Here is a 17,285-nt window from a genome sequence, read left to right as displayed (position 1 = left end):
TGCTTAGTAGTTGTTGAAGTGAGGTAACAAAAACCCCACCCTGATTCATTCAGGCAGTGTGTGTGTTGAATTCACAAAAACCTTAGTGAATCCGAGGATTATTTAGATCATTGCTATTTTTATAGAAAAAGAGGTGCCAGAACTCATCATGAACACCTCCCTTGTTCTCTTATAACAGCAATGGCATGCAGCTGAGAGGTGCCAGAACTGAGTTCTGGTGAGTTCCGGCTGAAAAGAAGCCCTGATTTAGACCGATGACAACTAACAGGTATAATCTGAATTCCAATTTTAGCAAACCCTGAGGTAAATTCTAGTTAATTTTATGGGTTTTTTTTTTAAAAAATCACACTATGCCTGCTGTTGAAATGTTCCTATGAAGAACTTTGTGGAGAATTTTGGACTGAAACAGCAGTGACACAATAATTGCCATTGTTCATTTATATACTGTACACTGTTGTGTTTAGGTAGGGCTGCCATACGTCTGGGTTTTCCCTGACACATCCAGGAATCTGGCTGTCAAAATGGCATCTGGTCGGTTTTTTTGCTGAATCTGCAAAATGTCCCTGAAAACCCGGACATATGGCAAGCAGGGTGATTTTTCTTTTAAAATGCTTAAATAATCCAAAAAAGCTCAAAAACATAATGGGGGTGGGGGAGCTCAATAACTTTGTCCAAATTTTCACTTTTGGGAATATGGCAACTCTAGTTTAGGGGTGTTTTCAAAAGGGCAATCCATAAACCACAAGCCTTCCTTCCCAACTTTGCCGCAGAGTTTGGCCAGGCCTGGGCAGGCCGGGTCTTCCTGTTATATACCTGCTGGGATTGACAAGGCATCTGACCCTCACCTGAATCTCATAGGTCTCCTGACAAGTGCTTTGGTCTGCAGCCACAGTGTGGAAATAAAGGATGAGATTGCCCACCAGATACCAGGCACTCTACTATTCAAATTAGGCTCCAGTGGTTTTGTTACAATCTCCTTCTCAATTAAGTAATCAATTTTAATCTAGAATTTAAATTCTCAAAACTTTCTTATTTGTTAATTCAAGCAACTACTGCTCTCACTTCTTTACAAACAGTATTTCTACCTGCAACACACTTGAGCAAACCTGCTCCTCTTCCTTTCACAGATATTTTGTTGCCATTTGCAACTGTAGCTGCCTCTGATGAGTTATCATTTTATTCTAGGGGGAAATAATTAGCATCACACTTCATGTGCATGGAAGTTGCCGAACCAATTAACCAACTAGAAGAATTACTGTTAATAGCACCAGTTTTCCTATAACTTGATATTGCTGGATAGTTTTGATGAACTGCAAAAGCATTTTTAGTTTGCTTTCTGTTGCCACCCTGGAACTTTTCTTTATTAGTGCCACTTTGTTTTGTACAATTCCTTGCAAATGAAGGAAAGCAACTTTTCTGCTTGTGTAAGTTGATAATATAATTTTGGTTACTGAGGACAAACAAGATTTTACAAAAACAAGATTGGGTGCAGGCCTGGCCAGGACATAGGCGTCCTGACTGTGACAAAGTGACCTGTGTGCTTGCTTGCTTGCTTGCTTGCATGCTTGATTAACAGCTGTTGGGAACATCAAAGTCCCTGCTCTCCCGTCTTATGGTCTTTGTACTGGACCTGGAGACTCTAATAGAGAGCATTCCATGTCAAGAAGGAGGGCAAGTGGGCACCCTATCAAATGACAGGGCAGGGGCTACCCGGAGCAGGGCCTTTTCACTGGTCTTCTCAGACTTGCTCTCTTTTGGCCTGTATTTTAGAGCTTTATAATTTACGAAGACTTTGGAAGAATTGGTTGACAAGTCTTATCAGTCGCTGACGTATGAGCAGATTTTAATTGCTGCTACTCTGGGCTTCTGGTGCACCAGGGTTTACACCAACATAATAGAGTTGGCCAGAACACCAGAAGGGATACAGTTTACGAGCTTTCTCCATTATCTGGACAGCAGGCGGTGTTCAGTCAACAGTGCAAAGGCTGATCTGAAGCGTTTCCTGATGGTTACCTGCTTTCAGCAATAGGGGTCACTGTTTGGTAGTACCCAATTGGTTAGCTGTCAGATTCTAGAGCTCCCTATCAGTGGCTCTTAGGTAATTCACAAAATACATAGTCCATTCATAAAACACAGTGTTCATTCATAAAGCAGAAACATAAATCTCCATTGCTACATATTGGGTGTATATTTCAGCAGTTGAACGTACAGGTTTATGGCCATGCTGTAGTGTAGTGCTTATGCGACTGTGAAGAAAAGGTGGCTGGGCTCATTGTCTCGGGGTTTGGGGGGGAGGAGAGGTGACAAAACTGATTTCCAATAAGTGCCCCCCTTTATTTCCATAACAAGTCCTTGAGTCTGTACTCTGAATAGTGACACCAGGGACCTAGAAGGAGCAGGGCTTGTGAGTCCAACCCCTGCATAGTCTCATCAGGGCTGACTTTGAGGCAATTGGAGCAATTTGGAAAATTGGGCCCGTGAGCTGCTCCTAAGGGCAATCTAGATGGATTTTATTTATATCTATAAGATTTTGCAGACTTTGGCTGTGAACTGGGGCCCTACAAAATTCAAGTTGCGTCCCACTGCTTTAAATTGGGCCCCACTGGCTAGCCCTGAGTCTCATACTTGCTGGGCCTGAGTTGCCCTGCCCTTGCATGGGTTTGCAATTTGGGGAGAGGGGAGACTGCCCACTGGGGAGTGGGTGGGCTGGCGAGGCCCCCTAGATTTAGAGGCCATAGGCTTCAGCCTACTTAGCCTATACATAAATCCGGCACTGTCTACATGGATTTGTCTGCCTTACAGTCCAGTAGCTCTTCAAGGCCAAAAGGCATGGCAAGAGAGCAGCAAATGTGGTCACCATAGTGTGCCACGTGGTAGCGCTGACCACAAGGCTGTACCCTCACAAAAGTGGAGACTCACCTGGTCATCCGAAGGCAATTTTTGCTTAACAATAGATAACCAGATGAGAGACAGTTTTCCATCCTGAATTAGAACATTAACATACCACAACCCCTTTTAGAGTTTGAGGAAGAGCCTCCTGCTTCTTTGTCTGTTAACTGGCATTTGCAATAACTTGGGTTATGTTTCATTCTGTTCAAATGCTAAAAGTGTTATGGAAAAGCTAAATATTATTATTTGTTGGCAGGCTTCTGAATTCCTAGTTTACAATATTTAGACCTGTGGGAGTTATGTTTCCCATATTTTTGGGTTTGTCTCCAGTACTCATTCTGCTTTGAAAGCTGAACGCAAACCCGTTTCATGGCTAAAGAGTTGGTAAGATGGCAGTCCTCCTTAAACCTGCATAGTAGTGAAGGTTTGCTACAAAAGACAGCAAACGTTGCAGAGAAAGCCAATTTTCCAGTCAGGTTCTGTTGGGAACATTAGCTTTAAAATTTGACCCATTCCATACTTCTAAGTGAGATTCCTAATACGTATGCCCCAAATCATTTATTCGGAAAATGTGTATGCTACTCTTCCCTATCATGATTTACTAGAAGTATTGGTCACTAATACATTTAGGGTGAATTTCCATCAGAGCCATTGAGCAGAGTGTTTGACTGGGATCATGTACTTTTAGTCCCATAGTCATAATTTTCAGTGGCAAAGGACTTCAGAGAAAAAAACCTGGCAGAAATCTTCAGAGAACTGATAATATTTTGTTCCACTTGGATTCCAGAGAAGGGTTAGGAACTTCTTGTTACAAGACAGCATTTGGAGTGTCTGAGATGAGGGGAAATGGTTTAGCTCCAGTGACATGCAGAGAATACCAGAAAATCTCTGAAGAGAGTTGCATGCCCTGTTGTTGCAGTCTGCCAATTTAGCAAGCTGGTGCTGTGGTGTGGTTGTGCCAATACAGGAGATTTGTTGAGATGGCTCCCAGTACATTTCCGAGCACAAGTCAAAGAGTTGGTGCTGACCTTTAAAGCCCTAAACGGCCTCGGTCCAGTATACCAGAAGGAGCGTCTCCACCCCCATCGTTCTACCCGGACATTGAGGTCCAGCGCCGAGGGCCTTCTGACGGTTCCCTCACTGCGAGAAGCTATGTTACAGGCAACCAGGCAGAGGGCCTTCTCGGTAGTGGCACCCGCTCTGTGGAACGCTCTCCCACCAGATGTCAAAGAGAATAACAACTACCACACTTTTAGAAGACATCTGAAGGCAGCCCTGTTTAGGGAAGCTTTTAATGTTTGATGCATTACTGTATTTTAATATTTAGTTGGAAGCTGCCCAGAGTGGCTGGGGAAGCCCAACCAGATGGGCGGGCTATAAATAAATTATTATTATTATTATTATTATTATTATTATTATTATTATTATTATTATTATTATTTTCAGAATCTCAGATGGCTATTGGCAGAGGAGGCAAGGGGAAACCAACTAGGGCTGGGCAAAGCCATGGGTGAAGCACATCTTGGCATAGGGTTATGTGTGAACATCTCGCTGGCAAAGTAAAGCTCACTGGAAGAAATGGACATTGTCAGTACCAATTTGCTGGTGACAGTATATTAAATAAAAGCACTACATCGAAAGGCACTGCAACTTGGCAAGGAAGACATAACAGAAGCAGACAGCTAAAGATTAGAGCTGGACAAAATAAATCCAAAGCAGGAACTTATTTCTGTCGTTCTTAGATGTGAGGGTGAGAAGCCATTGCATAGGCTATTAAAAAGCACAATACATTCTCTACCGATGCATTTTGTTGTGTCCTGTATGAAGTGAGGAAAAAAGGCATGCCTGTGCTGGCTAGGACTGTTTGGAATGGTAGTCAAATAACAGCCAAAGGGCATCTGTTTTAGGAAGCCTGCTGTAGCCACTGCACGACATCTTTTGGGTGTTATTGAACTCTCTTGGCAAACCAGTGCCTATACGCATTAAGGTTTTTCATGTGCCCCCCCCCCAATTCTAATTAAAACAACCAGGAAGAATGAAACATATTTCCACAATTTAAGTCAAGAAGGTTTGGTACTGAAAGTAAACACTGTTATATTAAATAAAACTGGCACGTTTTCCATTTGCTGGTGTGCAGTGGGTGAGAATGGTTTACTGACCATTGTCCCCAATTACTGAAAAGAATACCTCCTGTATGAGTTTACTATGCATGTTAAGGGTAAGGAAAGTTTTGTGGTTAATGTGTATAATAACTGGTCAGTGTGCACATTCACCATGTCCCTTGGAGACTATGCACATAATCTAAACATGAAAAGATAATTGTGCACTTTTCCTGATCAGTATATGCAAACTTCAACAGGCCCTGTCTTGACTACGTTTTGTACGTGCTCTGGCCATTATGCATTGACTCTAACAGGCAGCACCTCTCACCAGACTTCTCCATACTTTCCTCACATGCTTTTTGCTTGTCCTTCAATGCCTGTTGCTTGCCCAGATGAAGGATTCAGAGAAGTGTGTGTGTGTGCTTTAGTGTAGGAACCTCTGACTTTAGAATGGTTCATATGTAGCCTACTCTACATGAATGAGTCACACCCTTTGCTCTGGCCACTTTTGCCTCTTACTCCACCTGCCAGTGTCATGCGGCCCCCAGAAAGTTTGCCATCATGAAATGTGGCCCTCTGACTGGAAAAGCTTCCCCAACCCTGCAATAAAGGCTTTTATATACCAGTTTATAAATAATACAGGGACGTGGGTGGTGCTGTTGTCTAAACCACTGAGCCTAGGGCTTTCCGATCAGAAGGTCAGCGGTTCGAAGCCCCACGACGGGGTGAGCTCCTGTTGCTCGGTCCCTGCTCCTGCCCACCTAGCAGTTCGAAAACACATCAAAGTGCAAGTAGATAAATAGGTACCGCTCTGGTGGGAAGGTAAACGGCGTTTCCATGTGCTGCTCTGGTTTGCCAGAAGTGGCATAGTCATGCTGGCCACATGACCTGAAAGCTTTCTGCGGACAAACGCCGGCTCCCTTGGCCTATAGAGTGAGATGAGCGTGCAACCCCAGAGCCGTCCGCGACTGGACCTAACGGTCAGGGGTCCCTTTACCTTTACCTTAGTAACACAGACGTTAATGAGAACTTCCAGCAATCTGTGTTAAGGGCATCTGGCACCATATGTAAAGTTAACTTCCTTTTTTTTTATCCTAGTTTCCCCAAGGTCATTCGGATGGTGATGTGACTGGAAGCTAGAAACGTTTTCTAGCTTGCATATCCCAAAGTGGCAAGGATCTGCTGACAGGAGAAGCATTCGATTTCTACCACTTTTAAGGATGGGCTGTCTTGACTTTATTTTGTCTCTTGAGGAAAAGAAGATTTCATAGCCCACAGTCATTCATTGCATAGCTCACCCAAAGGGATACGCATGCAGTTCCGGTGACTCCATTTCAAGAACTGACACTGCCCAGAGATAAAAAGGTAGGACACATTTTCACACTCGGGTATTCGATTACATTTCATAGGGAGCTCACTCCCACTCACATCTATTCACTATGTGGATTCTTTGCCCCTCCATGCACAGTTAAAAGTCCTGTATCTTGAGCCTATTTAACTTCAAGCCTGGTCTAATCTCTTCACATACCTCTCCTACTTCCTTTTGGATATCTTTTCTCTCTTACAGTCTCTGGCACTTTGTCTTTTCTACCCTTGGTACAGATTCTGCCTTTCCTTCCTCCTGTGTGTCCTGTGAAAGTACTTGCACCAAGGTGGTTTGAGAAAGGAAGACCCTGTATCTCCTTCTGCATTAGGGGCCGGGCATCTAGTGATATAGTCAGGGCTCCCCATGCCTGAACTTTGACTACATGGTTAGAGAGGATTGCCTCAGGAAGGAAGGCATAACAGGGCCAAAACTAACAAAATGAATTTCAACAGAAACAAATGTAGGTTTCCGCACATAGGCAGGAAGAACCAGCTGCAGAAATAGGGGACACCTGGTGTGCTAGTGAAAAGGATCTTGGGGGCTTAGTAGACCACAAGCTTAACATGAGTCAACAGTGCAATGCAGCAATAAAAAAGTGAATGCTATTCAAGGCCACTTCAACAGAAACATGGTTTCCAGATCAATAGAAGTAATAGTATTGTTGTGCTTTGGTTAGAGTACTGTGTCCAGTCCTGGGCGCCACAGTTTAAGGATATTGACAAGCTGCAACGTGTGCAGATGAGGGCAACCAAGATGATAAAGGGTCTGGAAACCAAGCCTTATGAGGAATGGTTGAAGGAGTTGGGTATGTTTAGCCTGAAAAAGAGGAGCCTGAGAGGAGATGGGATAGCCATCTTCAAATATCTAAAGGGCTGCCAGATGGAGGATGGAACAAGCTTGTTTTCTCTTGCTCTGAAGGCTAGGGCTCGGACCAATGGCTTCAAGTTACAGGAAAGAATAATCCAACTAAACAGGAAGAACTTGCTGACAGTATGAGCTATTTGACAGTGGAACAGACTTCCATGAGATGGTGGTGGGCTCTCCTTCCTTGGAGGTTTTTAAGCAGAGGTTGGATGGCCATTTGTCAAGGGTTCTTTAGATGAGATTCCTGCATTGCAGGGGGTTGGACTAGATGACCCCTGAGGTCCTTTCCCCCAGTGCTGTTAATCAGGCACACTCTCAGAGACTTATGAATCTGCTTGGTTTCCAGGGCTCTCTGTGGAGCTTATTCACATGGATGTCTGAAGCTGCTCTGCACATGACCTGCTGAACCTCTGAAATGGGGAATTGACCTTGGCCATTGAGACAGTGCATCATAGGCATCCATTTCCCCTGCTTCATATGCATAATTTTCCTTTGTAGGAATAGAAGTCTGGGAATAGCCAATCATCTTAAACATAACAAAGCACAACCTACATATCAAAGACTGCCTACGTTTTGCATATATTTCAAACAGGTTCTATTTTAAGCTTGTAAAAATTGGCAGTGGGTTCATTAATGCTGAATGCTTCCTTAACACTCTCTCTTTCTCTCTCTTTGCATTCTTCTTTCTTTTTCAGGTCATTCTTATGCAATAGGCTAAAAGTAATTTAAATGTGCAGGATGAAAAAATGGCACAGGCACTGCTGGTACCACCAGGACCTGACAGCTTCCGCTATTTTACTAGAGAATCTCTTGCAGCTATTGAAAAACGCTGTGCAGAGGAAAAAGCTAAAAAGCCCAAACAGGATCATTCAGATGCTGATGACGAAAATGGACCAAAACCAAATAGTGACTTGGAAGCAGGGAAAACACTTCCATTTATATATGGAGACATTCCTCCAGGAATGGTGTCCGAACCTTTGGAGGACCTTGACCCTTATTATAGCAATAAAAAAGTGAGTTATTTTGTTAAGACTGGCTGGATTTTGGCCACTGCATTAATGCCTTTTCACTGTTTACTTATTTCACCAGAAATCCTTCTCTTTTTACTTGATTTCAGCTGGAAAACATTTGGGCTTGCACAAAATGTTGCTCTGTTTGCATAATCATTTTTTTATTTAATGACAACATGCATGTTCTTTCTGTTGTCTCTTCATACAGAGGCCCAAGCTCCTCTGCCCACCACCAAGAGTTCCCTAGTCCTCTTCCCACCTTTGAGTTCTTCCTGGGGTCCTTGGGTCACCCTTCCATCTTACCTCAGTACCTGTTCCCAGGGACGTTCCAGAACTGTGGGAGAGGAAAGCCTAAGGAGAAGCCCTTTCCAAAACTCCCTTCCTGCCTGGTGACGAGGCTTGGTGAGGGCTCCTCTTAAAAGAGAACCCTCACCAATCCCCACCAGTGTGTGTGTGTGTGTGTGTGTGTGTGTGTGTGGCTTCAGAAACTGCTCCTTTTCAAGGAGAAGCACTTTCTGAAGCTCCCTTCCCACCCAGCAACAAAGCTGGGCGATGGAATGCCAAAATCTTGCCAACTCGATGAGAAAGAGCACATTCTGCAGAGCTTTGCTGCTGTGCCCTCTCCACCCCTAGGAGAAGGGTATATGAGCAGCAAAGCTGGTGGCCCCACTGCTGCCTCCTCTTCTCTTACCTGGATTGCTTCTGTGGTGGTGGTGTGGCGAGGCGCTTGTGGGAGTACTGCCTCTTCCATTTCCACCACCTGAAGCAGCTGCTTCATCCCATGTCATGAGTGGGCCGGCTCTGCCTGTTCTTAGAAGGAATGTACTTTCCTGACTCGCCACTGAATTTTCTCCCATAAAGAGTTCTCTGTTGCTTCCTGCTGCATCTCCAATGCCAAGGCAGTATGCGTTGTAATTAAATCTCCCTTTCAAATATATGTTGTTCCTCTGGTGGCAGGTTCCTCTCCAGTTCCTCTCACTCTTTATAGTATGCCAAGGAGAAAATGTGCCTCCCTTACAGCTGTGGAGACACGGTTCAGCTGCTTCAAGCCTTTGAAGCCCCAACGGCAGCCAGGCCCTGACAGGTGTACTTCCGGGTTGGTACCCAAGATTCAATGGCACGGGGTGTCAACTCCATCTGGTGTCTGCAGGTACTGGGACCTGCCGTGGAATCTTTCTCAGCTGAGATTGCAGAGACTGTGCTGGAGCGCAAGGCCCCAGTGATTTATCTCCCTCCTGCAAAGGTTTTGAACGGATGCTGTTGAATTATTGTGGCCTGTGCCACTTGTAGAGATCAACTATGAGTCAGTTCACCAAGTCAATAGTGGTGTGTCACCAGCTGAATTTTTATGTTTGTTGATTGCCTAACCACACTCCAGAATATGAGTTCTCGTGTCTTTGCTCAGTCCACTTTAGGGAAATGGTTGGAAGGAAGATGATCAATTCACGGGAAAGTAGTTTTGTGTGCTTATGTATCATTGGTCTTTGATGCTGCCCTTAGGATGAGGTGTTCTGATTACTTGGGTCACCTTGACAAAATTAATAATAATAGTGACTCTAAGCGGTCTTGCTGTTGATAATAATAATTCTATTAACTTGAGGGGCCATTGGCTTGAATTCAGTTGTAAAAGCACAGTGGGATGAGTCAGCAAGAAGCTCCATCTTCCATTGAAATAAGCGAAGCAACAAAGTGTAGGAAGTAAATAATCTGTGAACAATACATGATTGTTGGTTTTTTTAATCCTACGTTCTTTTTTTGTTTTCCAGACCTTCATAGTTTTGAACAGAGGGAAGGCAATTTTCCGATTCAGCGCCACATCTGCCTTGTACATTTTAACCCCTTTCAACCCTCTCAGAAAAATTGCTATTAAAATTTTGGTACATTCATATCCTTTTCAAGTCGTTTACCTTTAAGTGTTTGGAATTAAATTTGAAGTATTTTCCAATGTTATTTTGAAAACAACAACAATGGCTGTCCTGTTTACAGATACGTTGTAAACCAGTGTCCCTTGTCAGTAGTTGAATGCACATGCATGTTGAGAACAAGGGTGGGGGACATGTTATGCTCCTGAGGTTGTTGGTCTGAAACTCCTATTAGTCCCACACGCCATTGCCAAAGGGGAGGGATTGTGGGATTTGGAGTCCATCAGTATCTGGAGGGGCACAGGTTTGCCAGACTAGGTTTAAAAGCATGAAGGATCAAGTTCAAAGCTTTATTGACCAGAAAATACCATTGGTAGTTGATGGACTTCAGCATGTATCTAGAACTATAGCAGTACCTTTCAAGAATGACCATTTGACAATATTGAGAGATTCAGCAAGAACCAAGATCTTTGCTCACAGTTTATTCAGAGAGTGCTTCTTAATTAATGTTGATGTTCCAAACCAGGGATGGGGAACATGCAGCTCGCCAGATTTACATGTGCAGGTTACCAAAATGGCACAAGCACTGCTTGTACCACCAGGACTTGACAAGTGGAGGGCCAGATGGTAGCAACCCCTGTTTTAAAAGAAGCATCTCAGAAGTAACTGGATGGCACTGATCACCTTCATGCACTTTGTGCGACTTGGGCATTTGAGGAGGAGAAAGCAATTGGAGCGAACGGAGCAGAGAAAAGTCATTATCCTTGCCCGTGTTAATGTCAACATTTTCCATTGAATATCTTGTGAGTAATCTTTTATCTGTGATAAATCTTTTATCTGGAAAGCTAAACCACTAAGTGAAGCATTAACAGGGAAGGAAGAGTTATTTCAGAGTTTTTGGCTGTCTTCAGAAACTTGTAGAAAGTCCACAAAAATGTCCAGATTTGGAAAATAGAAAGAGACAATAAATAGCTAACTGGTTTTTAATAACTTATGCCACAGTTGTATGGCTGGTTCATATAGTTACAGATAGATATTGTGCATGTCACACACATGCCTATACCCTGCTAGCAAATGGAGAGCATAACCTCTTGATAGTGACACATCCACAGTGACCTGGCAGCAACTTCTGCAATTTCTGAAGATTAATCTGGTAAAGTAGGCTCTTCCCTAGAAAAGCTCATGCTACTGTACCATGAATCTATTTTTTTGAAAGTGTGACACAAGTCTCTCTCTTTTCTTTTTCTTTGTTTTGCTGCTGCATACAAAATGTTGGAACTTTTTGCATGCAAAAAGTTGTGTGTGTCCACTGCTATTATTAAAAAGAGGTTATTTAAAGTGGGTGCTGTCATTAACTTGGTTTTATAACCTGATCTCTGATTTAATGGTCATCATTCCTTGACCACATCTTACATTATTCAGCATGCTAATTATGTGCACTATTTTGACCAACTGTGTATTTATGACTATGAGCAACCCTCCAGAATGGACCAAGAATGTAGAGTAAGTAAATGCCTTTTTCTTTTCTTTTTTGGAAAACGTGTTATCTGTTTTGATTCTTTGCTATTTCAGATGTGAATTTTGACCAGCTGTCTCCAATAAGATTCCTATGATGATTTGTGCATTTTCTTATCCCTTTTCTTCAGAGCTTTAAAGAGGATCCTAAACGAAAACTTATTTTGTTATTTTTGTTTGTTTGTAATTAATTTCCTGTTTTTCTTCCATGGAACTCAAGATAGCATACCTACGGTGTTCCCAGCAGTCTTCTGTCTAGGCGATGAACAGACAAGGCGCCGTTCACACATTTAGCAATCATGTGGATGGCTTCTTAAACATAAACTGCAGGAGTGTCCGGGGCCCATTGGAATGTGTGCAGAGAGTGCAGGGGACTGTAATCCTCCCCCTTCCCATGCTGTGCTTCTAACTAGTCCTCCTGCACCTGCTGTTTGCAGTGGACAGGGAAAGCTCCCTTTGGAATGAATGAGAACTCCTCCGCCCAAACACAAATAGCAAGTATAGGGGCCCTGATCTGGGTGAGGACTACAGGATGGAGCACAGGGTTAACCCCCAACTCCATGCCAATGTCTTACTAGGTAAAGGTAAAGGGACCCCTGACCATTAGGTCCAGTCGTAGCCGACTCTGGGGTTGCTGCACTCATCTCGCTTTATAGGCCAAGGAAGCTGGCGTTTGTCCGCAGACAGCTTCCGGGTCATGTGGCCAGCATGACTAAGCCGCTTCTGGAGAACCAGAGCAGTGCATGGAAACGCCATTTACCTTCCCGCCGGTGCAGTACCTATTTATATACTTGCATTTTTATGTGCTTTCGAACTGCTAGGTTGGCAGGAGCAGGGACCGAGGAATAGGAGCTCACCCCATCGCGGGGATTCAAACCGCCAACCTTCTGATCAGCAAACCCTAGGCTCTGTGGTTTAACCCACAGCACCACTCGTGTCCCAAGGTCTTACTATGCCTTACTAAAAAGCTGCTCATGTAATTGCTAATGGTGTGGATGGCGTTGCATCTAACTTGGTCCTCGTTCACCCTCATGTCTTAACATGCTATGTCATGTGCCTTTGACCATGTCCTGGGATTGTCTTATAGGGGTTCAGCATTTTTTCTTGCACATTAAATGGAGCATGTTTAAATTTTCAGCACACTTACCCTCAGGGCTACTCTGGGCCACATTGTGTGCATGATGTATGCATGCTGGCCATCCCTGTTGTCCCTGCCATATTCACATGGAGATGGGACACATACATCATGTTATACGCTTGTTAAAACCTATGTGCACAGGCCAGAAGCCTACAGTTAATTTTCTTTTTTTGGAGTGGGGGGAGGCAATGACAGCAAGATTGTAGTCTGCGTGTACAGTCATACCTTGGTTTTCAAACGCCCTGGAAATTGGATGTTTTGGCTCCCGAATGATTGAAACCCAGAAGTGACTGTTCCGGTTTTTTAACGTTCTTTTGGAAGCCGAACATCTGACGGGGCTTCCACGGCTTCCGATTGGCTACAGGAGCTTTATGCAGCCAATCAGAGGTCGAATGCTTTGGAAGTAGACCGGACTTCTGGAACGGATTCAGTTTGATTTTTAAGGTATGACTGTATAGGGTTTTACCTGTGTATGACATAATAGAGTTCCATCCCCCTATGGCAATGCAGGCACAATGAAAGTAGAAGCACACTTAGCTTGCCCTTCCATGTGGCAGGACAAAAAGGTCTTTAAGTCATCATCTGAATTGGTCCTCTGTCTCAGTGATGACACAGTCTTCCTGTTAGCAGAGCTATAATCCATTAGCTTATCTGCATCTTTCTAGCCAATGATATTTTTAAAAACACAGTACTAAGTGTTAGATGCAGCAGGAAGGCACCTGATGGCAGGCATCTTATGGAACCTAAGCAACTCTGGGTCTCATAAGTCGCTGCTTTGGGTAGCAGATTGACTGGAATACCATGAAAACCACTTAGTATTGTATATGTAAGGAAGGCAGAACATACGTGCCATCAGTTATTTCTTAGCAAGCTCTGAAAGTGTGAGAGAAGGAACTCTGGTCCTGTACAGAAGATGCAATTTACTAGGTTCCCAGAGAAGCCTTATTTTCCACATCAGTTGAATAAGACGGAGGTTTGATAAGTAAACACTGGAAATAGGTAAGGAGGAGTCAGATGATGGAGATGCAAGTCTGACTCATATAAGACTTACTGTTCCAACGGGGCTTAAGGAAATGCAGTACAGAATATGGAAGACACTTGAAGAGCAAAGACTAGATGGCAGAAAACATGACAGCACATGGGGATGTAGGAAAGTGCTTATACTCAGTCGGACCAATTGATCCACATAGTTCAGTATTTGTTCACAGTGACAGCAGCTCTCCAGGGTTTCGGGCAGGAGGCCATTCCAGCCGTACCTTGATTGAACTTGGGATTTTTGGCATGCAAAGCATGTACTTTACCACCAAGCAACAACGTTTCCCTAAGAAGGAGTGGGATTAAATAAGAAACTTGACGAGAACGGAAAAAGTAAGAACAAGCTGCAGAGTGGAGGGCTACTCTTTACGTGCCAGCAAGCCAGGCTTCCCCGTGGGATGCTCCATTCAGTTTCACTTCCCCTTAATTTCTCATCTCCCACCCTCAAAAAAAGCACCCAGTAAGTATTCCATGTTGCTGGACTCCAGTGCTAATCATTCTTGATGATTGGCCATGCTGGACGAGGCTGATTGGAGCTGGAGTTGGATAACACCTGAGCAACTGGTTGGAGATGTCTGGGGTAGATGGTGTTTCTTTGGCTTCATCAACATCCAAACTCTGGAGAACGAGGCCACTGTTAGTATATAGGGATGGACATCCAGGAATACTGATTTCGCAATGCGTGAAAAATACTTTGTTTTGATTAACTGATAGTTGTTTCAGTGTATCGTTATTCTTACACAGAGATAAATTTATTGGAGGAATCTAGGAATGGAAGGGGAAATGTGAAGAACTCATATATCTATTTCTGAACGATAATCTTGGCCATTTGATTGCCCTTTTTACCCATTGCTGTCTTTTTTATTTGTATATATTTTATTTGTCTATATTGCTTGTTTTATGTTGTTATGGCCGTTGGCTAATGCGAATAAAGATTATCTATCTATCTATCTATCTATCTATCTATCATCTATTTCTCCACCAGCATACATGCTAGAATGGGTTATTTGAGATTATCCTTATTTGGTGAGAACAATTAAGCAGTTGTGTGGTAGAATACATTATGTAGTACAATTTTGGCTGTTGCCCTGGTGGTTTCAGTGGTCGAAAGGGCTTCTGTATTTCTTAAATATGATGCAAATGTAGCACCATAGCTGCTGAACCAGATCAGTTAGGGTTGCCCTTTGCTTTTTGATTCAGGTACATCCAAGGTGTCTAAAACTATTGCTTTTATCCTCATTACAGAGAATAAAAGGAAGTCAACAATAATTCTTTATTTTTTTGCCTTTAGGTACACATTCACTGGAATTTATACCTTTGAATCACTTATAAAAATTCTCGCAAGGGGCTTTTGTCTAGAAGGTTTCACTTTTCTTCGAGACCCATGGAATTGGCTCGACTTCAGTGTAATTTTGATGGCGTAAGTGCTTTAACCATTTGTTAAAAGCTTATAAGGGCATGGAATTAGTGTCAGTCTGTACTAGTGTTGGGGAAATTGTTAGCCTCCTGATGCTGGACTCCAACTCCAATGTAGCCAATGCACAACGGTTAATGGGAGTTGTAGTCCAACAACATTCAAAGGACGGGGCCACTAGGGGCGCATCGGAAGATGGCTGACAATAACATCTCTCCGACCCACACGAGGTAATTAAGAGGCTGTGATGGGAGTAAACAGCCTCCCTGCCCCCCAAGAGTGTGGGGGGACTGCCCTTGCCTGCTGTGCCCTATACCACCCCTGAATTTGTGGGGGTGGGTGCCCTAGGCAGAAAGCCCTTGTGCGGATCTTGGCACTCCTGGACGCTGTCTCTGATTCGCGCCTCTAGCTGCAGCAACTTCAAAAGAAACAATTAGGAGGAGCTAATGCACATATTTCAAGGAAGAAGGGGGAGTACAGACTGCTAACTGAGGAGATCTCTGATAAACAAGACGGGTCGGAGGAACAAGAATATATCATGAGAAGACACACCAAGGCTCGGTATGTTCGGCAACGGGACTGGATGGGGGAGGGGGGGAACTCTCCTTTCTTTTCTCTATGTGATTAACCAAGAATCCCCCCCCCCCACAAGTCACAAGTCAGAAATGCCATTTAAATGACTTGAGCTGTGGATTTAAGACTGTGGAGATAATTTTCTAACCAAAGCATGTTTCAAGAAGATTGTGGGAAGCATAAGAGCTTTGGAATGACGCAGCAAAAAATACCATTGCCATTTTGGCAAGTTCTGTCGGAAGACTTAAGTCTGGGAGGAGGAACAGAGCTGTTTTTATATTGTGGGTGAGCCTCCTCAGAGGGACTAAAGAGCGACAGATTTGTGAGATTAATGATGGAAAGAGTGCTGTTATTTATGAAAGTGATGATATATGGAAACCATCTTGATATGATGATTGGACGAACGGAAAAATTCACACAGGATTATAATTGGTGTTTACCTGCTTAAGGAGATTATCAGAGGAGATCATAAAGAAAAAAAGAAAAATATACGAACAAGATGAGCTGTGCAAACAGCAAGATAAGACTGGATAGAATTATGAACATTATTTGGACAGATTTGTGGATATTAACGCAGCAGCAAGAAGATGATCGGAATCCCCCTTCGGAACTTGAAATATGGGTCTCCCCAACAAAAATCCAACAAACATTTAAAATTCGGCTTTGTAATTCGGAATTTATGTGATGTGATGTGATTTGATTTGATTTGATTAGTCGGTTAATAAAAATTATTAAAACAACAACAACAACAACATTCAAAGGACAGCAGATTTCCCCATCCCAATATATACCATACCAAGAGGCATGTATTGAAGTAAGCACAAATTCTGCTATCAGTAAAGTTTCCAATTCACAATATACAAAACAGCAAAAGTGATGTTTATTTACTTGTTTATTTACATTTTAGGAATGCTAATTTCATGTCCTGCATTCCAGGAACCATCATTTGACAACGTGCTAATATATTAAATTAGTTTAGTTCAACTTTTCAGGTTCAGAATGGGTGTTTTACTTTGGCGAAACTTAATTGCAGGTGTCAGTTTGTAAATATGAACCTTATGCTTAATATAATATTTCAAAAGCTCAAATCACCAAGTTGGTCTTGATGAAAGACCCCAAGTCATTAGCTTGAGCTCTGCAATTCTGAGTAACTGTGATTTAATTCTACAGGTATGTAACAGAATTTGTAAACCTAGGCAATGTTTCAGCTCTTCGAACTTTCAGAGTATTGAGAGCTTTGAAAACTATTTCTGTAATCCCAGGTAAGAAGTGAGTGGATTGATGAAGTGTCAGGCCCCTTGTATCTCCAACTGTTTTTTGTGTGCTGTCATTGTGTTTGTGTGTGAACTCCCCTATTGCAGATATTTGACAGAGTTTGTGGACCTGGGCAATGTCTCAGCGTTGAGAACATTCAGAGTTCTCCGGGCATTGAAAACAATATCAGTCATTCCAGGTGAGAGCTAGGTTAAACACGGAGGCTGATTTTTCAGTTCCACTATTTCTAGCACTAGTCTCAT

The 17,285-nt window shown here is 43.1% G+C and overlaps 1 protein-coding gene across 1 annotated transcript in view; it reads left to right on the top strand.

Annotated features, from left to right (window-relative positions):
• The window catches only part of LOC310827442 (sodium channel protein type 2 subunit alpha-like), a 72,717-nt gene that overhangs the window by 5,415 nt on the left and 50,017 nt on the right, over positions 1 to 17,285 (top strand). The window contains exons 2-7 of the mRNA XM_083703498.1: positions 6,090 to 6,356; positions 7,917 to 8,234; positions 9,998 to 10,118; positions 11,509 to 11,596; positions 15,073 to 15,201; positions 17,130 to 17,221. Of these exons, the coding sequence (XP_083559624.1) occupies positions 7,968 to 8,234; positions 9,998 to 10,118; positions 11,509 to 11,596; positions 15,073 to 15,201; positions 17,130 to 17,221 (697 nt within the window). The 5' untranslated portion in view covers positions 6,090 to 6,356; positions 7,917 to 7,967. The remainder of the gene's footprint in view (positions 1 to 6,089; positions 6,357 to 7,916; positions 8,235 to 9,997; positions 10,119 to 11,508; positions 11,597 to 15,072; positions 15,202 to 17,129; positions 17,222 to 17,285) is intronic.

This window comes from Podarcis gaigeae (genome assembly GCF_964106915.1).
Source record: "Podarcis gaigeae genome assembly, chromosome: 1".
In the NCBI taxonomy this organism is placed as follows: domain Eukaryota; kingdom Metazoa; phylum Chordata; class Lepidosauria; order Squamata; family Lacertidae; genus Podarcis; species Podarcis gaigeae.
This window is presented reverse-complemented; position numbering and strand designations above follow the sequence as displayed.